We start from the raw sequence: 27851 nt of genomic DNA, 5'->3' as shown, positions 1-27851 counted from the left end.
TTCAATTTCAAAGACTTTTCGCAGGTGCGCAAAGTCTTTGTACAAAAACGGGGATAAGTTTTCACCACTGCAGAGGTGGCGAAAAAATACCCTGCAGCCTTTGGAATGTCCCCTTAAAGTAATCTGTATAAAAAAAAAAAAAACATAGGACACCCCAAAAAAAGTGGTTTCATTTTGGGGGCAAAAAAATAAAAAGTTGGAGGACAAACTAAAAAACTAGCGAAATTGACTCAGGGGGGTCCCCAAGTTTGTGGCAGGAGTTTTCTAGAATGCTGGTGGTTGCGTCAGGTGGATTTTTGAAGACTTTTGAAGAATCATTGTAGGGACTTAAATATTTGCTTGCACCCATTTTCATGTACCCCAAATTTGATGGTACTAGTTATTTTTCCCTCCAAAAAAAAGCTAAGTGCTATCCTTCACCACTTCTTCAAAGACGCATTTATGCACCTGTTGCGGGTGTTTAAAAACCCCAATTACCTTCAGCAGGCCAAATTGGGTGTACCCATAGTGATCCTCCATATCAGACCATCTTTAGGGGGGTGACAGGTTGATTTCCCCAAAAGTGACAGGAGTTTTCGACACTTACCTTTCCGCCGGGTCCCGTTTTTGCTGGAAATGTAAGTCTGCTTTGAAACAATAAACATTATAATTTCCAAACTATTATATAATTTTAAGAAATATGAACTGTTTAAAACTTGATAGAGCACAAAAACCTAACCTGATTGAGCTAAATGAGTTATATTTTTGAATTCACCATCCACTAAATATAAAAGATCACCTATGAAAATCTTGACCTTGATTTTTTAATGCTGGCCACACACATAGCGATATTTTACCCGATCTGGACGATTCCGACACATTGGAACAACAGATTGTGTAAAATATGGCCAAATCCTGAGTAATTAGCGAGTCTCCACTCACGATCACGATGCGATGCGCGTCCCCAGCAGGTCGCACATCGCATCATCAGATCTGCCGTGCAGTAGGGCAGATCTGACAATCTAGGACCCAATGCACTGTGAAAGTCTGGATGCAGGAGAGATCGTATGAAGACTGGACACCAAATTGTGTGCAGATCGTGTGGTGATAGTGTGCTGAGCTGTCGGGGAGAGTTTCAAGGGAAATCGTACACAAATCGTACACATCGGCTGATCGTGTGCAGATCGTTATGTGTGTGGCCAGCTTAAAAGGCAGAGCAGTGTCATCGGCAATCTGAGTAGCCCTATTGTCAGGCTGAATGGCCGCCTGAACTGAGATGTCAGAACCACTTTATCTATAATAAAGTTGTTCCAATGTAAGCAGCCATCTGAGTAGCCCTATGGTCACACAGAATGGTTGCCTGAACTGAGACGTCGGAACCAGTTTATCTGTGTACGGGATAGCAGACGCATGCTGAGACAGACCTTGCAAAAACAACCTGTCGCAATGAAGAGAAAACTGCCATGTGGTGTGATCTAGTTGTCGACTTCCACAAATGCAAATGATGGCAACATGTGGTTGTAGCTTCTCTCATCTCCACAAATGGTTTACATGGAGTACCCCCATTGTGAGCTTTGAGTGCTGCAGGAACATGAGAAGCGCATTGCAAAGGAGAAAAACACACTGTTTTCTCTGCATTTTCTAATAATTACTAATTAATATATGTATATACTGTATGAAGATGTGAAAATACGTTTTGTAGCTTTTATTAATAGACCCCCATAATTTTCTTCAATTTTACTATCCTGCCAGTGACACAAAACAGTCAGCTGTCGTCCAACTAGTTGGTGGAAATACCATTATTTAAACGATGTGCCTGGAGTATCTTTCAGGCTACTTATATCATCTGATGCACCTTTCTACTGGTCTTTCCTCACTTTGTTTACAATAGGAATTTTAGATAACCAGTTGAAGAGCTGGGTAATGCAGTATATGGACAGTGTTAATTTGACAGTTGAAAGAGTTATCAATTAAACCAAGAAACTATAACAAATAAAACAAAACAGACAGTAACTTAGGGCGTGATTCAGACATTTACGTAATGCCAATATTTGCAGATAGAGAGATTTTTAGCCATTGCACATGTGTGAAAGTCGTACTGCGCCACAGAAGCGATTGGTTTACGATTATGTTCTCACAAAGGATTCACTAGCAGAGTGACAGGTAGTCAGTGTTTGGGGGAGGTGACGCTGGGGTGGCTAGGCAAATGCAGGCGTGTCTGACCATTTAAACTCAGATTCATGGGCGTGCATAAATTAGCTACTGCGATCTCCCTCGCAGCATGTGAGCACTCAGCGTGTCAGGAGAGAAGCAGTGATTGAGACAGGTCAGACTTCACTCAGGAGCTGCGTGGCTGCCTGATCTGCGTCAATGTTTCCGATGTTTACGCTGTTGCACGTTGTCAGATGCATTTCAGAAGGCAGCAGTGGACGTCCATATGCTTGGGTAAGCTTTTAGCATATTATTGATAATGTGAATGTTGAGAGATCGCAGTTGTGATTGCATTAGCGTAACTCTCGGAATCAGGCCCTTAATTCTTAACAACTATCCTATGAGTCTAATAATTTTATAGAAATATACAGTATTTAATAACCATACATACATTTTTGTATACTGCATGCTTGCAATTACCACATCCCAATTTAATTAAACAGCCATAATATACAATTCTAGATACAATATCCTTTTCTCATTGAAAACAACTTAATAATGCTAAGTTTTAATATACGCATGTTACATTTTGGCTTGCAGGAGCAATACATCATGTATTTTTTTGTACTTTGTTTTTATTTTAGAATATTTGTATTGTATAAAACACTGTGCTACACCAATGGACTTTAACTACCTAAATTTCTGCCACAGTGTAATTAAATACTGAAATAAATAAATGGATACATAGTGTGCATTATATAGCTATATTCTATATGACTTTCTTTACAATGGGTCATTAAAGCTACATTATACATTTACTAATAACTGCTTCATACCTGTGCATCAGACAGCATCACATCCTTCAGCATGGGAGGGCCTTTGGGTTCTCCATTTTCCATTTTCACATAATGCACCTGGTAGCCACGTATTTGGCCATGCTGCTTGTTAGACACAGGTGAGCGCCAGAACACTTTAACAGATGTCGAGCTCAAAGCCTCAACCTCGACTTTGCGAGGAGGACCACTAGGAACTGGAACAACATCATTTGATAAAACAAAATTATTGCCACTGGTCCCACACACTGAATAAAAAGATCTTGATTCAAACAATAAAAATTCCAAACATTTATTTTCTACTATTTACTGAAAAGATCAAAAAACATGACTGATGCAAAAATGGAAGAAAAAAAGGGTATCTGAGAAAGAGAAAAACATGTAAAAATGTAAAAAAGCCAAGGAAAATGCTTTGAAAATTCAAAGCACTTATGTTGAAAGGTTGTACTGATACAAATAATAAGACAAGAACAAAATGCTTTAAAAAAAATGATTGGTTTCACTGCAAAAATGTAATAGAGCCTTCTTCTTTTGTTCTCTGATAGAACAGTGGTCACAAAACACAAGACAATAAAAGGAGTAAACGGAGCATCAGTTTCCACAAAAAGATGTTAAAGAAAGATGCAAGAAGAAAGAAAAGAGCACTTCAAAGAAGTTGAAATGCCAATATTAGTACAATAATTAGAAAAAGATAAAAAGACAAAAAAAACTTAACAAGAAAATAGAGGAAACAAAAGATAAATGTTTCCAGCTTTATAGAGAGAAAATATGAAAATATCTGAAGAAAAAAATGTGTGAAATTTGGTCAAAAATCAAAAAGAAGCTGAAAATTTTTTTTTCATTATTCAGTGGCAATATAGAGCCTTGAAAAGAAGGGATAGGTTTAAATTGATCGAGAGGAGCAAACATACCATCTTCATCTGTCCGAACCAATATTGAAGGACTCTCAGGACCTGGTCCGACATCAGTGTAAGCGACCATATAGATATTGTACTGAGTCCATTTTTCCAGTTGGTCCAAAAGGTACTGTCTGGTATCTGAGGAAATGCCCGTAATTTCATGGGGCTTGTTATCTTCTCCATCCACTTCAGTGTATTTGATGGCATAGGCTGTGATAACGCCATTCTGTTTGTCCTCCGGTGGTGGTAGCCAACTTACCAAGATGCTGGTAGAGCTTTGGCTGTTACATCTTATGTCTTGTGGATGAGCTGATGGCTCTGATTTCAGTAAAGCATTACAGGGAGATTGGAGTGTAAAGGTACGAATGATCCAAAAATAAAAAAATGAGGAAGAAAGGAAAAAAAACAAACAAATAGAAACAAAACAAAAAATAACTAAATAGGGCAACTGAATGAGAAACAAAATGTAAAATTTTTCAGGGAACAAAATGTACCTTGGCTTGTTAAAATGAACAGACTTAATGAAAAAATAAAATAAAATGACCAATTAAGACAATGTATGGAGGGGGCGGGGGACATACAGTATGATTGTGAAGCCTCACAGTAATATTACCTACCTGTACAAAATTTGTCCTTCAACAAAAATCTACTAAATTTTCTTAAATAACTAGAATTGCTGGTGGCAATTAACACATGTTTCATTCGTTGATAGCAAAGGGGAGCCAGTATTAATTGACTACCTATTTCTACTGTAGGTGCATGTTGGATTACTACTTTACAATTGGTTATAGACTATGAAAGATGTATTCAAACATGTTTTAAGTGCCAACCAGTAGGGGAAAAATATATTGAAAATAATAGAAATTTTTATATAAAGCAAACAATTGTTCTACACGCTTGTCGAATCCCAAATAAAAATTCAAAGTAACTTATTACTGAAAACTGGAGCTACGATAAGCATGCAAACGTATTTGTGTAATGAAAATCTAATGCAAAGTTTTACCTACCAGAATAGAGAACGGCATTGTTGGTTTGGACTTTTACTTGTACTTACCAAATACCATCAGCTGCTATACCAGCTCTCAAGATTATTAGTATTATTATTATTATTTTATTTTTATTTATTTCATTTCAAGTGGACATATATGGTAGCAAAGAATTAGAAATTCACTAATAAACATTTTACTGAAATGCATTATTCTGACGATCGGCATTATCATCATCAATACATTAACTAGGCAAGTAATATACACTTTGGTACACACTGTTATCATTACAAAATAATTTCATATACTGTATCTACACTTGAAATACAGACATATGTCAAATACCAAACTTCAGATAACATAAGATTTATCAGAGTGGCATTTTAAAATATAATAGAATTTCTCATTTATTGAGTGAAAACTGTTATAATATGCATATCACTCTTTGACAATGCTCTAGAATCTGGATATTTAATTTTTATATTATAGCATTATATCTATAGCTATATATCCATTTATATATCTATTGTTTAATGAATATATTACTTAATATATTAAATAGTATTTTGGACCCATCATTCGCTGGGTCACGAGATGTTGTGCACAGGTTTTTTTTTTTCATTCCCACCTCACCCTCTCTCTCTTCTTTCCCCATCTCTCCCTCCTTTCACCTGTCTCTCTCTCTCTCCATTTTCATCTCCCACCATCTCTACTCCCCCCTCTCTCTACCCCTGTCCCCGTCTTTCTCTCTCTTTGTCCCTTTCCCTGATACCCTGCCTCTTCCCACCCTTTTGTCCTCCCATCTGACTTTACCCCTCCCCATCTTTATTCCTCCTTTCCCTCTGTCTCTCTCTTTCTATCTTCTTCAATTGACCTTCCAATGCGTATAGCTGGACCTCACTTCTTCTTAATGACCTGACGAACTGTGAAGCAGTAATTTCCTTTTTAGCATTGGACAAACATAGTTTGCCAACACTCACTGATAGCTGTCTCTCAGCTTAAGGTAACAAAGGAGGTTTTAGGGGGCAGGTGGGAGACCAGTCTATTTGTTATACTTGGTGGGAGGGTTGGCTCACACCCTTTAAGTGGCTGCAGTTTGCACTAAGGTTCCCTTAAATAGTTATTATACTTCTTTAAAATTATTTGTTGTGACTGTTTTTTTATATAATCTATACATAAAATAACAAATAATTATCCAAATTCAGAGCCAGGTCACCATATGTACATACTACATAGAAAAATGCAACATGTTTTGCAACATGATCCTTTAAGTTTCCCTATCGCAACACCATGATAAGGCTTCCATAACAATAGTTTATATATTTATTATCCATTTCATATTTGTGGTGGTATGAAGCGATTGTTAGAAATTTGCTGTTAGCCAAACTCTATTACCTTTAAGATGAAATAGAATGAAAGATTAGCAGTGAATTATATGCGTTTTGCATTTACGTATGACTTGCTTTTGCCTCAAAATATAATTACAATTTAACTGGCTAGAGCATGATCTCTTCCGTCCTTAAGCTACAGTAAATATATATTTCTGTCATTTTCAAATGCTATGTTATCAGGGATTGTCTAACTGAACTTAATAATGCAGAAAGAGACCTACTTGACTGCAGGGTTTTGGCTGAAATTTCTGCAGTTGAAGCGCCAAGGCCAAGTGGAGCTCGAGCAGCCAACCGGAAGTAGTACAAAGTGTTTGGCTTCAGGCCTTGCAGTCGATAATCCAAGCATGGATCAAAGGTAGTAGACTTCTGAAGAAAGGAGGAATGAAGAATAAGCAGACAAGATCTTTGAAAACAAATTTTTAGTTAAGATAAAATAGAGGTAGGTCTTAGCAAGAAATAAACCATTGTAATGTATAAGATATTTCACCATAACTTGCGTGATGTACAGATCAAAAGATATTTACATTTTAGTACTCAGATTAGCTCTGTTTCTCTTACTGTAGATAATCCCTTAATTGTTCTGCAGATCCCAGTAACATCTCCACGTTTCTTAAATATTCCAGAATCTATAATATCTCATAATGTTTCTCTCAGCATCAAGCAAATGTATAAAATAATTAAAAAGTCTACCAAAAACCTAGCAAAACCCAGTACCTTACAATGCCCTGCAATATTAATAATATCCATCCAAATAAATAGTACACATCACCCCAAACGCCAGAGTCATATACTATCCAATATGACATTAACAAAGCACAGTGTTACCCAGTGTATCATTAAGTAATAATGAAATTAAGATAAGCATCTATCAGCGGTGCTGGAAAGGATCAAGACTGACAGCGCTAACAATAGGCGATTCTATGTAGAATTAACGTTACCAGTGTGAAAGATGAAGTAAGCAGAGATACTTGAAAAAAGTAGTAAGTATAAACTGATGCAATAGTTTTCCTTGTACAGTATAGCTTAATTTAATTTTATTTATGACACACCCATTTATGCTTAGCAGGATTTATATTACAGTAAAAAAGGAGAATCTGATAACGCTTAAATACATAAATTACCTCTTCTTCTTGATTTTCCTCTTTATAATACAGCTCATACCCGGATATTGTGTCAGAACGCGGGGCATTCCAGGAAAGCAATATGCTTGTTTCTGACTGTGCTTCTGCTTTGAAGCCGAGTGGCTGACTGGGTACTGGAAGAATAAAAGTTTGATTACCCCCCTAAACACAAGCATTAATATGTCTGAGTGAAAGATTCTAATTCCTGTATTAAATGCCAAGTTCCAAATAATGCTGGCATGTTTACCTCCTGAGCACACCTAAAAGGAATTGTGCCTCAAAAATATTTTAATGATGAAGAAAGAAATGCAGTATCAGCTATGGAAACTGCAAAAAGTTCAGAGAAAAGATCTGAGTATAAGCACTGTCAACCAAGCACCAATGCATGTACTGACAAATGGAAGATAAATATAGGAGTTGTATTAAATATCTTCTTATACCATTATAACACATGAATAGAAATGACTTCCAGTGCATGCACGCAGCCTTGGCTGACAATGTTTATACCATACTTGCTATACTCGTACAGAATGTATGGAAGAATTTTGAGGAGTTTTCTCTGACTCCTGAAAGAGCAGGGAACCCTCCCAGATCTGCTTTTCCAGTACAGTGGGCAGGTTGGGGACTTGATGACATAATTATGCCATTGATGGCAGGTCACGAATGAGAGGAAGTGTGTCCCTAAACTTCTCACTTTTATCAAAAGCAGTCAAGCATAGTGTGTACTCTTTTGCTAGCTACCCGGCCCATGAGATTTGTGCAGTCTTGTAACAAATCAGAAATAATAGCATATGAAGCGGTCTCAGTATAAAGCCTGTCCAATTTATGCAAACTCTCTCTCTCTCTCTCTATTAATAAATATATTGTTGCTGATCGATTCTACTGGGTCTAGAGCATGATTAGCTCTGTAACATAAACAATGATTAGAAAAATATACACTTTTTATATTCAAATTTATTAGGGAATCACTGTTTCCTAAACCAAGTGATTTACATCTGCTGCATGATCCACTGGAAATTAAGGTGTTATTGACACAACGTGGAAACCTACTAAACTTTGTTAAACTAATTCTAATATGAAATTATGAAGCTTTACTGATATTTTTATACCTTTATATTGTATATGTTTTTTGTAGAATTAAAGTTATGTATCATCCCATTTGAAATTTGTTAAGCTTAAGAAAATGCAAAACCTTACCAAATACATAAGGCAATACGTACCTCCTGTCTGAGTGATGACTTGTATTTCATTAGAAAGTGGTCCATCTCCAACTGAAGTAAATGCCAGGACCTTCACTGAGTATGTTTTTTGGGGCACCAAGCTTCCTATAGTGGTAATTTGACTGTCAGCTACATTATACTTTGTCCAACTATTAATTTGTTGAGTTGGGTCCATAGTGTAATAAACTCTGTAACCCCGTATCTCTCCATTGGGTTCCTCTGGTTCTTCCCATTGAACTATAATAGTGGTGGAGCTCAGCATGCGTGCCTGCACATTCCGAGGAGCACTGGATGGTGCCTGTTCTGAAGTCCTGGTCATGACTGGTTCACTGGGTGGGCCGCGTCCAATGTTATTGACTGCAACAACTCTGAACTCGTACTCTGAATATGGACTAAGACCAGCGACGCTGTATCGCGTTGTAGCTACCCCATCAATTTCCTTATATTGTTCTTCAGAATTCTTCGGCTTGTGCTGGATTATGTAGTAGGTGACAGGCTCAGGATTTCCAGAATCCCAGGTTAATGTTATACTTGTAGCAGTACTTTCTGTCACCATAGGGATTCCAGGAGGTCTGGGTAAGGCTTAAATTAAGACAAAACAAAATGGTTTGTAAACTGCAGTCATTACTTTACTATTGCAACTCAATGCTGTCTGGAATGGCAAGCAATGTGTCAAAGACAGAAGTTTCCACTTACATATATAAAATGCTTATTCTTTGAAAAATATAAAAAAATGGTAGTTATTGTCCTAAAATGTATTTAAAGGGATCATGGATTCACAGTTTTTATTAAAGACTGGTATTTAAAGGATTGATTAACTGAAGGGACATAATATAAATCAGGGGTGCCCAATGTGCAACACACCAAAGTGATTTTTGTGGTCAGCCTGTGCAGCTCTGTAAAGCTGGCCATATAAATAGTGACATTTTACCCGATCTGGCCGATTCCAACACATTGGAACGACAAATCGTGTTAAATATAGCCAAATCCTCAGTAAATCATGAGTCCCCACTCATGATCATGATGCAATGCGCGTCCCCGCTGGACGCACATCACATCGTCAGATCTGCCGTGCAGTAGGGCAGATCTGAAAATCTAGGAGGCGATGCACTGTGAAAGTCTGACTGCAGGAGAGATCGTATGAAGATTGGAACCAAATCGTGTGCAGATCGTGTGGAGATCGTGTGCAGAGCTGCCGGGGAGAGTTTCAAGGGAAATCGAACACAATCCTACCTTGAATTAGGATTGGTAAGAATAAATGTTTTTAACTGATTGTTTTACTCCAAAGAAGTGTAGAGTGGTTTGCGATGTTTTTGCACTTCGATAAAGTAATATTGCAGTAAATTATTACAGCTATCATTTTTTGACCATATAAATGTATATTTTTTTATACAAGTTGGTGATATCTGTTTAAATGTGCATAATAATTTACAGTAATAGGTGATTTATTTCTTTTAATGCACAAGTTTTCCAAATGTATACTGACATGATTACATCAGAACTCACTGATTTTTAACAATGACATCACAATTCTCAGTTCATACCTGTGATTAGCAGTATTATTAAAGCATTATACATATATCACTATAGTGTCTGTTCAAATATTTATTGCAAGTTTTGGGCTGGTTATTATTATCTTACAAAGCAATCTATATGAAATGTGTGAGTCAACCTTTCCTGCACTTGTAGAAATCAAAGTTGAAATTGATATTTATAAATATGACATAAGCATTGCCATGTCAAAGACTTCACCAGACATGTTTATATGAAACAACTGCATTTTTCTTACTGAAATTAATTTTTTATCAGAACTGTAAATAATTTTTAATTTATATTAGCAAATATCCTTTCATTTTGCAAGATAAAATGAAAGTAGGGAAGACAGAATTTAACTTTTTGATGCTCAATTTAAAGCATATGTACAGTATAAGTAATGTGCCACATGTACAGATGTGTCCTTATACACTGTGGCTTCAGCTGCAGTAAATAGTCCCTCTCAGCGTGACAGGTCCCAGGTTTTTTTCTCACTCACGATGTGCGTCTTACTCGCATAAATAAAATAACTGGGAGCGACAAACTACTAGAATACACTGATCAATTTGTTGTGCGAAATTTGTACATATTTGTGCAACTCAGACTGAATCTGTATACAAAGCGCTACAATGCAGCGGCCGCAGCTTTTCCTCCTGCCAAGTTCCTTGCGCTTAAACTGCAACTTTGTACATGTGTAAGACCTATTCCTGTGTGGTTTATGGCACAGCCTAGCGCATACTTGCCTACTCTCCCGGTACTGCTGGGAGCCCCCTGAAAATCGTGTGCCGCTCCCAGCACCCCACAAGAGAAGGCAAGTGCCCCGGAATGGTTTGGGGGGGCCATGACACAATTTGTGTTGAATCGCGTCATCGATGCTCCTCTTCTGCTGCCTCAATGGCCGGATCTGTTATCTCAGGGTCCTTGTCTACACCCAGACTTGGGACGTCTGTCTTTGACGGCGTGACTCTTGAGACATCCTTCTTAAGATCTAAGATATTTTCTCCAGCAGTAGTACAGACTGGAGGGCGCATAAACAGGCTTCTGCCCGGATCTTTCACAGAGTGTGGCATACATACCACACACCAGTGGTGTAAAGCCATAAGTTATGACCCGCATATTTTTAGGGTCTCTAGAGTCCTTGCCTTCCTTCAAGCTGTATTGTACCTTGGACTTCGCCTGGCCTCACTTAAAGATCATGTCTCTGCTTTGTCTATCTGGTTCCAACACAAAATAGCTACGTATAGGGTATTCTCCACATTCAACCTCCCTTTGACCCTCCTGTGGCTCCTCGGGATTTGTCTGTGGTTCTTCAGGCCCTACAGGGCCCTCCGTTTGAACCCCTAGAATCAGGGGATCTCAAATGGTTCACAGTGAAGACTATCTTTCTTCTGGCTATTGCCTCTGCCCGTAGGGTGTCAGACTTGGGGGCACTGTCGTGTCGCTGCCCATCTCTGATTTTTCATCCAGATAAGGCGGTTCTTCGTACTCGCCCTGGTTTTCTTCCCAAGGTGGTCTCTCAATTCCATATCAATGAGGAAATTGTAGTCCCGGCATTCTGTTCACCTGGCCTATCGGCTGGTGAGGCTTCCTTGGATGTGGTCCATGCCCTCAGGATCTACGTGGACCATACCCGTTCTTTTAGGAAAACAGATTCCAGATGAATTCGCATGGCTATCTCACAGACTTACTTGCAGACGGGTCTCCCTGTGCCAGCTTCCATTACTGCTCATTCCACTCGCTCTGTGGGACCTTAGTGAGCAGCTCGCCATGGCGCCTCGGCTGAACAGCTTTGTAAGGCGGTCATGTGGTCTTCTGTCCACACCTTTCTGAGGTTCTATGTCTTTTATATACTTGCCTCTCAGGATGCTTCATTTGGGCACCAGATACTCCTGTCAGCTCAGGAGCATCCCCACCCTTGAATACTGCTTTGGTACATCCCCAAGGTAGCCTGTGGATCCCTATGGACCCTGAAGAAGAAAATTAGAGTTATGGTAAAACGTACCTATGTTAACTCTCTTTCTTCGAAGTCCATAGGGTCCACAGGGTGCCCGCCCTTTTTCCCCTGGCTTCTCTGGGTTGGTTTTCCTGGTCACTGGTCTCCGTCTCCCTTGTGTGAGAGTGTGTTTCTTCTCTGTACCAGTAATCCTTCTCTCCTGTCCTCCTCCTGCCATTGGTTTGCTAACTAACTGAAGGGCCTCTGGCTTGGGGGTGGGGTATAGGGGGGAGCTCCAGTGCATCCTGGGAGTCAACACTTTAACTGTCTGGTCCTAATCTCCACCTAAACATCAGCATTATATAGCAGGGGGCCCGGACATGATGACGCGATTGCGCCAGCACGCCCCTGCTCTGCCCACTGAAGCCACCCCCACCCTCCCTCCTGCACTGACCTGGCAGCCCCCTCCCGGAAGGGGCTGCCAGAATGTCAGTAAGTATGGCCTAGTGTCTCTAGTACCCTTTAAATCTCTTTTCGCTGTGTCTGCGAAGTGAATTAGATGAAAAATTTAAGGACAAGCATGGTAAACTACTCATCTCGGAATGTCTCTGTCGTGCAGGGCGTCTCGCACTGTATAGCGTATATGGGGAAACATCTGTATATGTAAAGGACTCAGATTATGAAAACTGACCTTGCATTCACACAAAATGAATTGTTAATTTCATAGTTACATTGAATTTTTCAATCTCTTTGGGTTTTGTTTTTTGCCATTCTGTCAATCCTAGAGAGGAACTGAATTAACTCAGTCAATTTCTGATTGTTAAAACATAATATAATGATCAGCTTGCCAACAAAGTATTTTTAATCATGACCAACAAATTGAATAAATGGGAGTAAAGTGTTGAGGATGTCTGGAAATGGAAGCACTCATGGCATTTAAGAACTCATGGCATGTAGGATCAAATTTGTTGTTTTGAGACGGAGACATCACTGTCTCCGTCTCTGCACTGCCTGCGGGCGTGACAGAGCTGCCGCGGTTCCACAGACGGAGAGCATTGACTGGCAGAGCTCTCTACAAAGAATACATGAGCAGCCGAGGTGGGCCGGTGGCGCTGTTGTGTCACAGTTCCTGGTGCAGCATCTGCTATGATTAGCTGGCCTTGAGGGGGCATCTCGGTTCGGTGGCAGTAGGGGGTGGAGTAGCCGCGCGCCTCCTGGTCACTGCTGCTGGCTCCCGCTGTTTCCCGTCTGTGCGGCTGCTCCCGGGCCGTGAAGGGCCATCACTGTGGCTGTCATCCTGGTGCAGGTGCCCTGGCGGGCCAGGCTCAGCTCCAAGTCCTATGTCTTCAGCCGGGAGGGAGCTGCTACACATGCCGAGCAGCAGCAGCTCCGCTCACATGGGCCCCGGCGGTGACCCTCCTCTTTCTCCCTTTTCAGCCCTCGGTAAGTATACTGATGTTAGGTATGTATGTATGTATGAATGTATGTTGTGTGTAAGCATGTATATATCTTGTGTGTAAGCATTCTTGTGTGTGTGTATGCTGTATAAGCATGCTTGTGTATATGTAAGTATGTTTATGTTTGTGTCTGTGTGTATACTATGCGTGAGTATGCTTAGAAAGGGTGTGTGTATGCTGTGCATGATTTTGTGTGTATGCTGTGTGTGTGTGTATATATATATATATATATATATATATATACAGTTCAAGTTGATGCAGGCACTCCCTTCAAATTACAAAAGAAGTGTCACTCTTCGAGCTTATCAATAAGGCAATACACTGAGGTCTCAAAGTCAATGTTTCGAGTTTTAATCTAAACACGTCATCAGGACATACATATATATATATATATATATATATATATATATGTGTGTGTGTGTGTTTGGAAAAACCCCCTTTAAAATTCTGTGTTTGCTACTGAGGATGTATTCTAACGATCAACAGCAATAACTAAAAATATACATAAATCACTCCACTAAATTGTTATTGTACAGGTTAGTGCTTATATTTAACTATTTGTCAGTGTTGAATTGGTAGAAGTTCTAAAGTACATTCAGAGCAGATCAGGTTTGCATTCTCTAATTATGTTAATAGGGTTCACCACACCTTCTGCTTTCAGGTACCACAGAGGTACCATACGCTTTGTGTAACCACATATTGGTAATGTACACTCACATTGGGGAGCAAAAACAGCATTTCAATTCAATGTATTTTTTTTTTTTTTAAATCCATAAAACCTAAGCAGCGTTCTTATATTATCATGGAATGTTTATATACTTCTGTTACCTTTAACAGTTATCTGAGCTATTGCTTCTATAACACCAAGAGTAGACATTGCCACACATGTATAATTGGCAGATTGCCTGACATCGGTAAGCTCCAGGACATTTCTTCCAATTGGCATATCATCCTCAGGTGTAAGATCTTCAGCACCCAGCATCCATTTTACATAGGGCATTGGTGACCCTACTGCAACGCAAGTGATATTGACACTTCCTCCGGGCATGATCTCATGATTTGTGGGTGGTATAGAAAACCTTGGAGCAATTCGACGAACTGAACAAAATAAGAAAAGAAAGAATAAGCCATAACATAACGAAGAAGGCATGTAAATTCTGCTTTATGACATGCACATTACAGACAGAGTTGGAAAAAAAAACAGCTTATATCACATTGAGAATGTATATAGCTTGTGTATACACATTGACATTTCTAAGTGAAACATTAGACAATACAGTATACTTAATTCAAAACATGTAACACATTTACTTACACCTATCAGGCCCCAACAATTTACCAACTACTGTACAATACACAAACACCATGCAAATACATATGTATACATATTTACTTTCTGTATACATATATATTTAAGATAAGAACTGGAGGATTGCCAGCATGCTTGCATTGCATAGCCTTAGGTGCTAAGTGCTTCCAGTCAATGTGAATTAATGTGAATGGCCACATTTGTCACATCACAGCCCTGACGCACATCCAGAGTGTACTGAAAGCAGTTTCGCTCACTTTCAGACGTCTACTTGGATGCACCCTACACAACTTACACTACACTAAAACAGAAACCAAAACATAGAGTGAGACTTATCGATACATTAGACAAGGCAAAGCCAGTTCAAGTACTGGACTGGGTCATGCATGCAAGCAGATGACTGAGGTCTAGGCAACCATGCTTTGAAAATTTGACAACAGTATTTTATATATAATTTTAATGTATTTGGTTTTTATTTTTTATTTTCTAGATGGATCCTGTATATCTGCACTGAAACATTAAAGGGACGTAGGTTGTAGTACACAACTAAAGAAAGTTGAATGGGACAAGAATTGGGAATTAGAGAAAGAGAGGATAACACAAGAGGGGCAGTATTAGATTAGGCTGAAGTTGTTAAAATGTTATTATGACTGTGAGTGTGCTGAAAAGAGGAGTATGGCAGGGTGACATTCACGGTTTAGTTACATATAAATTTAGGTAAAGCAACAGCTACTGGAGTAATATTAATAGAGATGTCTAAGTAAAGTAGGGTATCAACTAAGTGGTTAATTGTATTTAAAACAAGCATTTGCAGAATTGACACTAGCAAGCGAAAGGAGGCAAATACACCTGCTTCAACTATTCAACTGTTTCGGCATTTGGTGAAATTATTATGGCACATGTTTGCAACTTACCACATTGGAATGAAAAAAAAATATTAAAGACATAATTTAGCTTAAATGAACTTAATGATCATGTGCCTGGTTTTGACTTTCTGTCCCACGAATTTACCGACATTTAGGGATGTAAATCAAGAAAATCATAACTTATACAGAGATGTTCTTTTACAAAAAAAGGTGACGGGCTACTCTAAATGATATGATTAATGGCAAATATCACAACACAACATAATTGGACGATTGAACGATAACGACATCATTATCGTTCAATAGTTCATTAATCGTGCAGTGATTATGCTGGCAACAACCAGTGATGCACGCTCCCGCTGGTCGTTGTCGGTATCTGTCATCACCTGAACATACTGCCCAACCTGACGATATTGTCGAGTTGTGCATGTTCGGGGATGAGGTGGGGTGCCTGCACTGAACGAAATGATACTAATGATCCCATTTGAATGTATATATCTGGGATTTTTTTTATATATAACAACTATACATAATGGGGCTAAGATACAATCAAGGAGATTGCTAGACTCCTCAGGGAGTCAGGGAAATTGCTACTATTTCAGGGAGTCTCCGTGACAATGAGGAAGAGTTGGCAAGTATGGATTAAGTATTACAAATAAGTACTGTAAATAGTGAGAAGCAAAGAAAGGGCTACGCATTTCATCACTGACAAACAAAATTTTCAGTTGCTAAATTAGCATCAAGGGAAAATAAGGATTATTTATTAGCATGGAAAAAAAATGTGTAAACCCTATTAACCAATCATAAATTAACTTTGATGCGTCTAATGCAAGTTAGACCAAGGAAGTGTTATGACTGGATGCTGAGGGCTGTATTCAAAAGTGGAACTACAGTACCATCTGGATCACAGTTAGAGGAAGGCTGCCTCCCCTGTCAAAGTCCCAGGCATCATACACAACTGCAACACCATAACAGCTGGACCCCTGCTATAATGACCAATTGCTGTTTGGTCAGTGCCGAAGATGAGTGAGGTGGGGCAAGCAGAGTCGTCAGTCACTTCACATATATTAGACACAGCCAGTTCTGTTGCTCTGTGCTGTGCTGAGTAGCATGATGACGTTTGGGTACCACTAACAGATCCAGAGAGGAGGTTAGGTGCAGTGGTGAAGGTATTTGCATTTTGATCTTGCTATGGGCATCATACATCATACTTTCTTGCTACAGAGCTGTATGTGCAATTTTTTTTTCCAGCTCTGTTTTCCAGTACTGTAGTAGTAGGGTGCATTAGTGTGTAGGGGTTGGAGCAAGAGCAAGACTAGAGACAGTAGCGCACGCAGGGGGGGTTTCTGAGTACCTAGAAACATACATATGCAGAATCACCCCGTTACAAATCCTGCGTTTGCCCCTGAGAGATCAGGTTCAAGCCTTATTAATTGTCAAGAATAACAAGCCCAGTTGGGCCAAGTTATTAAAGTTTTAGCATCGGGTAAGCACGTGGAACTAGAAAGCAAAGAGTAAACTAGGCACACATATATTATTTTTCGATTGAATAATTGAAGAGGTTAATTGTTTAATGAGCTTGTGAAGGTATGTCAGGCAGGAGTGTCGGGAGAAAGAGCAAGGACATTATAATTGCACAAGACAAGCGACAACTACCTATGCAAAAATGTAGCTTGAAATCAGTCCTCAAGATACATAGCGTTCCCATGCTCAACCAATATATCAAATGCAGTGTATTAATGCTGTGCATAACATCATAGTCTAAGCATGCATTACATAAACTAATGTAAGATATGTTATCAGATCAAAGGTTGCCATGCACTCAAGATCATTCTCGCATGCATCACAGTTAAGATAACAGCAAGCCTAAGAAGCCATAATTGGAGCATCCATTGCCAAAACATAACACTAACCAAAGAAAAAAAAATCACAATGCTGCTACATTCATTTCATTTGTATTCTTTGTTATTGTTGAATTAATATTTTTGTAAGGTGGGTAAAAAGTAAAAAACACACCAACCTTCTCGCAGCTCTGAGGGATGTAGGGGTTTGATGCAGAACACAATGAAATGAGGAAAGGAGAAAAACAAGGGAAACACAGAGAGAGTAAAAAGGCCATATCAAGGCTTTCAACTGCTTTTTGAACATCTCTTTTCTAGTTATACTGCCCTATTCTACAATATAAGTTACCATTTTCCCAGCTTAGAAACAGTGGCTAGCCATTTTTTTTTTTCAAAACCTGTACTTGCTCCAAAATAGTCCTCTGTGTAGCACAAATTCAGCTTTATTGTTTTGGCTGAAAATAATGAAACAGCAATTGTTGTGTTAGCTAGGTATGTTCCTAAAGCTGCTAATACTACAGTAATGAGCTGACAGCTGTATATTACCCGTCCATTTTTATACCTAGGTAAGAATTATATGCAGTATAGCTTTTGGTTTGGACAGGAACATACACAAACCGGATATTTCAAGAACTGCCATGAAAAAACTGCCTAAGTCAAAGCAGGCATTGTCTTGGTTTACAATAAATCATTTTGATGACTGTACAGAGTGATCTGAATGTATTCTCATAATTCACTCATGTCACCAAGAAGACCCATTATCTTTTCAGGGAAAGTCAGTTCATTAAGGTAGTGGAATGGATTACATTTACCATTAAATATATAAAAAATTATAAAAGAAAAAATACAAAGAAAGGAGGAAAGTAGCAAAGTAAGTGTGATGAATATATAATTATGCTCATAATGCTTTTAAGGTTAGAAGGTTATCCACTACAAACATTAATGCAAAATCAGTACTTGTATCTATCATGTCATCTGCAACTCAGTAGAAAATCAAGCTATCAACTCAGGATTAATAATACAGTAAGGAGTCCGGATATAATATAGCAATAATACAAAAAAATAAAACTATCCCAAAAATGAAAGCAATGCACGCATCTAAATGCACAGAAAAGTTAAAATGTAATATACTTACAACCCTCAGGAAATTACCTATACATTCTTTTTTTTCCACAATAATTCAGTGATCTGTCGTCCAGGTTTCTATTGTCACAACAGTAACTGCGAACATCCTGAAAATAATAACCCTTGTGCCTGAAGAATGTAGACACCAGGGGTTTGTCATTCCTACCTCTTACATATAGATTGGCAGGGGCAGAATAGCGCGTCCCGGCACTGTTGGTCGCAACACACTCATATTTGCCCTGGTCAGATTCTTCACTCTGCTCAATTTGGAGGGCACCTGTCCAGATATAAAATACACAGCCAAGAAAAGAGTCAGATAATATTCTGCTATTTATAGATACCCCAGTCAGCCATTAGCAACACAGAAAACCCTGCATACGAAGCTCCAATCAATGCCGATTCTTGCTGAGGATTTCAGATAAAAAGCAATGCAAGTGTAATATAAACATTCCAGTTCATCAATTGTTATTTTAATGAAAAAGATACATATACAACAGGCATTTATTTATATGTAAATTGTTAAAATTTAATTAAAATGGAAATGAGTGAGACTGCTTCAAGGAAGTATGGCTTTGAAATAAAACAAAATATATATATATATATTTTGTCATTATTTAATTCAATATTTTTTTATATAAATAGGTTTAAATAATTCTTAAAAATTAAATAGGGATAGATTTAAGAAAGTTTAATATTGAGGAATGCCAAAAAAACTGCAGAAAGAACAAAAATGCTGCTTGGCACAAAAAAGTAAGAAAAAAAGAAGACATTTCATTCATTTACCATAGCAATAAAAATATATTTAAATTTCACTCAAGAAACAAAACTCCTTTTAAGACATGCAGGTTCTAAAGAAAGATGATTTGATACAACTTACAATTTAAGAGTTTGTGCTGGAAAACAAAGAATAGTTTAATTATAAAATAAAATATATAAAATAATGGCTACTGTCAAGACCTGAAGAAGCCAACCAATCACTGCTCGAGGTCCTCAGTAGGCCCCCTAAGACACCCATCAAAATCCACAGGTGGGATTAGCAGTGTGGTGTCACAAAACCCAAGAAAAAAAAAAAAGTAAAAGAAGAGTTGTCAACAATTTGTCAGTACATCGAAAATCAGTACTACAAGCATACCTCTAAAATACCAAGTTGTAAACCTGTTGTTTCCAGCGTCTGGAGAATCAATGATCCAAAAACTCGGTGAAGAAATTCAAGAAAATTTAAGTGAGGGGGAAAAACGATTATGTGAATTTGCAAGAGGAAAATGTCAAGTTTGTTTTTAATTTTTCAACAAGAAAAAAAAAATAGAAGAACAAATACAAGACCAAAACCAAAAACATCTCTGTAATACAAGATCAAAAAGATGATGTTCCTGGATGCCTTCTGCATGTCTCCAACTGTTCCCTAGACCAAGTGGCATAGGTCCAAAACATGAACAGCTAAGGAAGAAAAAAGTTTTTTTTCTCTCCAATCAGTCGGACAAAAAAGAAAAAGAAAAAAAAAAAGAAGAAAAAGAAGAAAAAAGAGGGACACATGGAAAGCTGTGACTGGGCTTTGGTCAAAAGACCTTGATATGCTTTCTTTGAAGCATATCACAACTTAAAATTATTATATTAAATGAAATAGAAGAGATGAAAAAGACACATGAGAAGGTGATAAAATAATATTTAATAAAATTACATTTTTAAAATGATAAAATAACAGATACAAGAAGAATGGAAAGACAAAAAAAAGAATGAGTAAGATCATTCTGTGACTCTTAGTTCAGCGGTCTTACCTCTTATTGGTGTACCACCTGGGTGGATAATATGAATGCAAATAAGATTAGAAAGAAGAATCATTAGTACCAGAAGAAGGAGGCTAAGGCTTTGGAAGAAGAATTAAATTAGACTTACAGAATAGAAAAGGATAACAGGAATATATTGAATAGAGGTAGTAGGTCCTACGTGCTATTGCACTGTACCACAAAGAGCAGAGGACCCAAAATGGCATTGAACTTCTTCAAATATTACAGACAGAATGGATTAGTAGGGGGTTGATATTATTTTTTAAAGCCTCAAAATAAATTTGCAAGGTAGTTTTACTATTCATAGGACTTTCAGGAAATTATGTTCATCTTGGTCTAAAGGGTACGTGAAGGGCAACTGGTAACAAACACTGTGGTACAGGTCAAGGTATGACAACTATTTGAGGATCAGTGAAGCTAAAGGATAATTCATTGAAGAAAGGTGTTGGCTAGGTTTTCTACAACAACAATAGTTTTGTGAAGGTGTGTGCACCACTACAAAGGTCTGTGACTACACTAGCTCATAGTAGTAAAATGCATGCCATGCATTTTAACAGTATTGAGAATACTAGGGCAGGTCTAAGTATGGAGACTTGTGGGGGGGAAGTGCGCTGGAGGACTAAGCACTTACCAATGGATTCTGTAGATTTAAATACGGAGAGAAGAAAAACAGCATAAACATATTATTATATTCTTTATAGTTTGGCACTTGTTAAAGATCTATAAATCTACTGTATTGCATCTTGAATATTAATTTATACGTTACACTAAAAATTGTATACACAGGCTCTGCTGACAACAATCAGGTAAGCACTAAACAAAACGGTTGATAAGCACAGGACACTGCAGAAAGCCAGGATTTTTTTGGGAGAGAGGCAATTTAAAAATTAAAAATCTATGATGTTTAGTGCTGGTTCCTATACAAAAACTTCCCAAATGTTACATTCGTGGAGAAATTCTTCTAAGAATTAAGAACGCTTTAATGTGAAGGATGTCTGGAAAGCAATTATCGCATGGTACAGGCACCTCAGTGATTAAAGGGTAAAAAGTTGAACTTTGGGGTTAGCAAATAAAAGGTTTAAGCCAGATACAGTAAGAATTATAACGCAATAAGCTTTAGGACAGATATGAGATCTGGATCTTACAGCCAGCACAGGCTTCATTAGACCCAGGTGTTATTAAGTGTGCAGAAAACTTGATTATATCCGTTATCTCATCAGTTAAGGATTAGTGGAGTCAGTTTGACTTTCTATCATAACAGATTGCAACCTAACGGAAAAAAAAAATCGGTTTTTCGGTTTAGAGACTGAGTGTATAGGAGATTATAAAAAATTGTTTGGATTGATTGGTCTGTTGATCGTTTAGTTTATAACAGGAAATAGCCATATGTACTCCTTCTAATTTCTGAATGAAGTACAATGGTGAAATAGGATCGTTGAAATTAAAGTAGAAATATAAAACAAAGTAAGAGGAATGGATCTGTCAAATAGCGCATTAAAGCGATAAAAGAAATGAAAGGTATTGAAGAACAGTCACAGCAGTGGGAAATGAGGAGTAAACACAAGTTGCGAGACAAACATACACATACACGCACACCCGCACGCAAGTATACTTTAGAACAGGCCATGACAACACCGCAGACATGGAAAACACACCAAATTAGACGAGAGAAAAGTAGAAGGAAGAAAATTCTTTACCTACAAATAAAAGCAAAAATAAAGTGAGAGAAAAAAGTATTTTGGGTTAGCGCCTGCGAGACCTTACCTGATCGTAACTGTTTTATGCGTCCATTACTGTTGCTGGTATCCACTGGTAGAAAGTCTTTAAACCAAGTTATTTCAGGGTCAGGGTTTCCACTGGCTGCACATAACATGGTGGCTGTGCGTGTGCGCTCAACCACTTTTAATTGAGGACCCATGTCTATGGTGGGAAAACCAGGTGGGATTTGATCCTCTGTAAATAATATCAAACAGGAGTTAATAATCAGAAATATGTAATAAGCCTTAATTTTAAACTAATGACAGATGGTTTTATACTTTTTCTAGGCAAAATTCTTAGACAAGTCATAAGGATGTCCAGTGCAATTTTTATTGATACAAAAAAAATAAACAAGTATATTGTTTTTTATGTATGTGCATCATATTATTTTCTATTCTACAGTGAGCCCTTATAACGGAATCGGTATGTATGACTGCCGGACCTCAGCCAGGCGGATCAAATCCCGACGCCGGAAGGCCGGCAGATGAAGATCCCGCCTAAGATAAGTAACTACCCTAACCCTCTGCTCTCCCCTTAGGGGTGCCTAACCCTAACCTCTCCCTCTTAGTGCCTAACCCTAACCTTACCCCAGGGGTGCCTAAACCTAACCCCCCCTCCCCGCACCCTAAACCTAACCCTCCCGAGGCGGGTGCCTAACCCTAACCTCCCCCCAGGATGCCTGACTCTAACCCCCCCTTCCCCTAACCTTACCCTCCCAGGGGTGCCTAACCCTAAGCCCCCCCGGGAGACCCTAAACCTAACCCTCCCCCCCACGGCTATCTGCTCCCGACACCCGGCTTACCTACGATCGGTATGCCTGGTGTGGGGATTTCGGCGTGGGACTAATGATAGGATTCGGTATTTAGACGCCTATCATTAGTCCCATGCCGGGATTTCAGTTTCGGGAAGCCGGCGGTCGGCATTTCAACCATTGGCTTCCTAACTACATCCCCTTATATATGTAGTTTCAAGTATATCCCAAGTACAGCACTGACAACATGTAAATGTTGTTCCCCATTTACAATATTAGCCACTAGTAATTCTTCTTTCATATCTAGTACAACTTTCAAATGGTTTGTACTTCCTAACAGTCAAATGTGCAAAGCTTTCATCCAGTACTTGCTGAATGTTTTTCTCTGCTGAAAGATTTCTTGAGCAATATAATATACATGCCACAAAAGAATATATCCCAAATGAATGGAAATATGAATTAAAAAAGTATGACTGAAAAGTAATTCTTCTGAATAAAGTTTTCACTAGCAATCTCAATAGTTTTTTAAAAATGTGACTCAGTAGTGTATTTTAAAGTCGGCTTTGGGACGTCACTGACTGACCACTATCTATGACACTTCTCTACTGTAATTTCATATGGATAAGAAAGTTATGTTGTCGAACTAAAGTTTACAGACACAGATCCCAAAAAAACTCCACTTTTTAAAAAGCTAATTTTTTGCATAGCCAAATTGATCACTGACTGAGAAAGAGATGTGATACACAAAGAAACAATGATCTTTAGTTCATCGGTTTGATTCTGAGTAATTTTTGTGCGGAGTTTGTATGTTCTCCCATGTTTGAGTGCATTCTTACAAAAGTTCCAGTCTCCTCCAACAGGGCAACAAATTACAAGTACTGTATGTTAATTATCATGGGGCCAGATTAATGTTTGTGGGGCCCCTATATATATATATATATATATATATATACACACACACATATATATAAATATATAAATATATATATATATATATATACGTAATATATATATATATATATATATTATACAAGGTACCAGAGGACGCAACACAATCCAAACGGGTTCAATCACACAAAATTTAAATAAAATGTCCAAAGACAATGTCGTACTTTAGGGTCCGTATAAAGATTACATTTGTAAAAATCCAACTGTATAGATAGGAAGTTCGGTCCATAATGTAGATAATTTTTCTATAGAGAGTGGCGATCTTGTAGCCTTCACTTCTCCAAGGAAGCCACTGGAATCATAATTTTTCTAAAGCAAAACCCTTCACCAAACAGACACCCAGAAAATGGGCAATTGGCCAAACATTAGTAAATATCCAAAATCCGTATAACAAGATTTTTTAATTAAAAAGTTCTTAATACAAAATATGAAATATTGCTTACAGTATTCAGTGGATCTAAAAACGGCTGTCTGTTTCCAACTACATTGCAGTTGGAAACAGACAGCAGTCTCACAAAGTGGTGATCCAATTTCTTCTGATTAAGTTTTTAGATCCACTGAATTCTCTGCAGAATCATTAGAATCTGTGATTCATCTTCATTTAGGATACATAGGAAATTTTTCCTGTGAATTATCCATCTGAAATTTGATCTGAATCTCCCCAGGTTGGAATATACTTAGAATCTGGGTTTAAGATATTTTACCCCTGAAGAAGTCATAGCGAACGAAACGCGTTGGGTATTGGTCAGGATGGTGTCATCCATCATATTCTAAAGATCTGTCAATAAGATCAAACTAGTTTAAAAGTTGAGGAAGGGAAAACATTCCATTCTTCTTGTTATGACACAGGATGTCTGAATACTATGTAAATACTGTAAGCAAATTTAAAAATGTTGTATTAAGAACTTTTTAATAAAAAAAATCTTGTTATACGGATTTTGGATATTTACTAATGTTTGGCCAATTGGCCATTTTCTGGGTGTCTATTTGGTGAAGGGTTTTGCTTTAGAAAAATTACTATGCCAGTGGCTTCCTTGGAGAAGTGAAGGCTATGAGATCACAACTCTCTATAGAAAAATTATCTACATTATGGACTGAACTTCCTATTTATGCAGTTGTATTTTTACAAATTTAGTCCTAATACGGACCCTGAAGTACGACATTGTCTGTGGATGTTTTATTAAAATTTTGTGCAATTGAACCCATTTGGATTGTGTTCTGCCCTCTGGTATCTTGTATATTGTATTGCTTATTTGGTTCCCACTAACAGGGAGTCTACTGTGAGGTGTTGCATTAAGATATAGCGCAAGAGAACGGTATCATTTTATTGTTATAAATATATATACATATATATATATATATATATACTGTATATGTATATATATATAAAACTAACCACAATAACACAGAAACACCCACCCCATCATCGCCAGTTCGAGAAACACTTGGCACATCTGTGTCTGAGACTCAGCTCTGTTCTCCCTGCAGCCCAAATCCATCCTGATCCTTCCCTCTTCCTCAGCTCTTGTGATCTGGAGAAACAGTCTCACGAAATGATAAAGCTACACCTTGCGAGACTTAACTACAGTGAAGCGCTGCGGCGGCCGCAGTACACAGAACAGCTGAGCCGCCGAAGAGGACCAGACCGGAGGCAGCGAAATGCTGTACTCCAGGATCCGGGTACCAATTGTGGGGACAGTGTGTGGGGGCCCTTTGTGCGACCTTGTCCGTTTAAGCTGATCCTGATAAGCATCTAATGAAATTAACTTTATATTGTGCCTACGAGTGCCTTTTTATATGTGGTAGAGAATATGGGAGAGATTTATGAAACCTCCTAAAAAGAAGCAGAGGTGTTGCCAATAACAACAAATCAGATTATAGCTACCAAAAATCAAGTACAGTTTCTAAAACGATAGCTGGAAGCTGTTTTTTTGCTATGGACAACACCTCCACTTCCCCTCTTCAGAAAGAATAATGCATCTTCTCATAGACATACCTCCGAACAGTCCGGCATTCAGCGTGACAGTCCCATTTTTTAGGACTGTCGCGCTGTCCCACCCACAGGTCGCAGTGTCCCGTGGTGGGGGGGAAGTTGGGGGGAGCACGCACTGCTGCAGCAGAGCAGCGGGTGAGCAGAGAGAGAACAGATGCCTTGCGCATGCACACAGCATCTATTCACAGTGCCGTAAGGAATCCCGTGGGCAGCCCGGCATCTCGAAGATGCTGGGCACACCCATTAGTGATGTAAAAGGGGGCATGCCGCTAGGTCACGGCCCTTTACGGACATGCCACACCCCTTTTTCGGGAGGGGGCAGCCCAAAGGTCAGCAAGTATGCTATTAAGAATGTCCAATACTTTCCTTATGGACACGATTAGCCTTCTATATGGTCCTGCTATCTCAGTTGCCAATTTTTTGGGGGTCCAGGGTGGTTTCACCTTTTTTTCATGCACTTCTGCCAGTTCCCTGTTTGAAGAAAAGTCACACACCATCTACGCGAGTCCCACAACTTGGCATTGCTAATTGGACCACGCATTTATTGGGTGTACACATTCACACGATGTATGCGAGTTTCATTATACAATTTTGAAGTTTCTCCTAATTGAATTGGCCTCATTATATAAAGAATTTTTAGTTGTTATTTTCTTATTTTTATAATTACATTTAATCTGATGCACAAATCATCTCTATAAGTACTTTTAATTTATTTTCCATGGGAAAAATCATAATATAAGAAATTTAAATAGCCAAAGCTGCTTTAGCTTGACAGTTGTGGCACATTACCAATACGGCTGTCAAGTATTTGGCAATAAATCCAGTCATCAACATAAAATGAACTGAAGAACAATGCAATATGCAGCTGGAATAATTATCTCATAGAATGGATATGTTTATCTCTGTAGGCAGTGTATTAGCAATTAATAAACAACGTTGCTTTTGAATTAGATGTAGCTGGTTTATTGGAAAAGGGAGCAAGCTATCAGGAAAGTAGTTACAATGATTTGATATACGCTAAAGACCCTTCACAATGTTGAATGAGGATTCTTTGAAGACAGAACTATGGATGTGCTGATTGGATGTTGTCGGGGGGGGGGGGTGTTTCCCAAATTTACATTAATGATCTCAATAGTAGGACAGGGTTACTACAGTAAATCTTTAATTTGTATGCACAATCCAAAGAATAGTGTAAGTAGTAATGATTTCTTACAACATATTTTCTAATTTTATTATGGCACTGTAAGAGGCGGGCTGGGCCGGGGGGCAGGGTGACAGATGCCCCCCGGACCGGTCCCATTTTCAGCACTTTGGGCCGGCTGCGCCAGCGACATGTGCAGTAAACTTCCATTGGGAAGACTGTGTCAGTCGGTATGCCACAGCTGCCCGTACAGCACCACGGCATCCAGCCCAGCCCCTTACAAGTCAATGGAATGGCCTCCTGTCAGCCCAGACCCTGCTGCCTGAGTCCCGCATGCCGATTCAACCAATAACCACTACCTTTCCCTCCAGCGGAATTGGCATGCGGGACTCAGGCAGCAGGGTCTGGGCTGACAGGAGGCCGTTCCCTTGACTTGTAAGGGGCGGGGCTATGGCTCTGCCCTCAGTCTCTCGTTTCCCCTGCCAGAGGACAGCGCGGCCATAGCTTAAAGTGTTATTAGTGCCTGTTGCGAATGCGGGTGAGAGTACCGCAGCGCACCTGGCCTCCAGTAATCCCCGGCTTTCTGCCTGTAATGCCCGCCTCCCCTCCATTCCTAATACCCAGTTACCCAGCTCCTTCTGCTGCCCCTATCTATTCCTCTTGTCCCTAGCTCCCCACCCCCTCTAATACCCGGTGTCACCCAGACCCTTCTTCTGTCCCTGCCTACTCTTCCTGTTTCTAGCTCCCCCTCCACCTCCTCCTGTACAGTATGTGGCTTTCCTTAACATTTAATACCCGGAACCCAGCTCTTTCTCCTGTCCCTGCCTACTCC

The 27851-nt window shown here is 38.9% G+C and overlaps 1 protein-coding gene across 1 annotated transcript in view; it reads right to left on the bottom strand.

Annotated features, from left to right (window-relative positions):
- Positions 1–27851, bottom strand: part of PTPRD (protein tyrosine phosphatase receptor type D) — a 359458-nt gene that overhangs the window by 129510 nt on the left and 202097 nt on the right. Inside the window, exons 5-15 of the mRNA XM_088472635.1 lie at positions 22193–22381; positions 21060–21068; positions 20420–20437; positions 18811–18921; positions 17699–17710; positions 14332–14601; positions 8581–9162; positions 7361–7494; positions 6461–6605; positions 3875–4180; positions 2967–3160 (exon numbers count right to left, since the gene is read on the bottom strand). Of these exons, the coding sequence (XP_088328761.1) occupies positions 2967–3160; positions 3875–4180; positions 6461–6605; positions 7361–7494; positions 8581–9162; positions 14332–14601; positions 17699–17710; positions 18811–18921; positions 20420–20437; positions 21060–21068; positions 22193–22381 (1970 nt within the window). The remainder of the gene's footprint in view (positions 1–2966; positions 3161–3874; positions 4181–6460; positions 6606–7360; positions 7495–8580; positions 9163–14331; positions 14602–17698; positions 17711–18810; positions 18922–20419; positions 20438–21059; positions 21069–22192; positions 22382–27851) is intronic.

This window comes from Taudactylus pleione, unplaced genomic scaffold (assembly GCF_031769625.1).
Source record: "Taudactylus pleione unplaced genomic scaffold, aTauple2 ptg000127l, whole genome shotgun sequence".
NCBI classification, from domain to species: domain Eukaryota; kingdom Metazoa; phylum Chordata; class Amphibia; order Anura; family Myobatrachidae; genus Taudactylus; species Taudactylus pleione.
The sequence above is the reverse complement of the archived record's forward strand: the minus strand, read 5'-3'. Positions and strand labels throughout refer to the sequence as shown.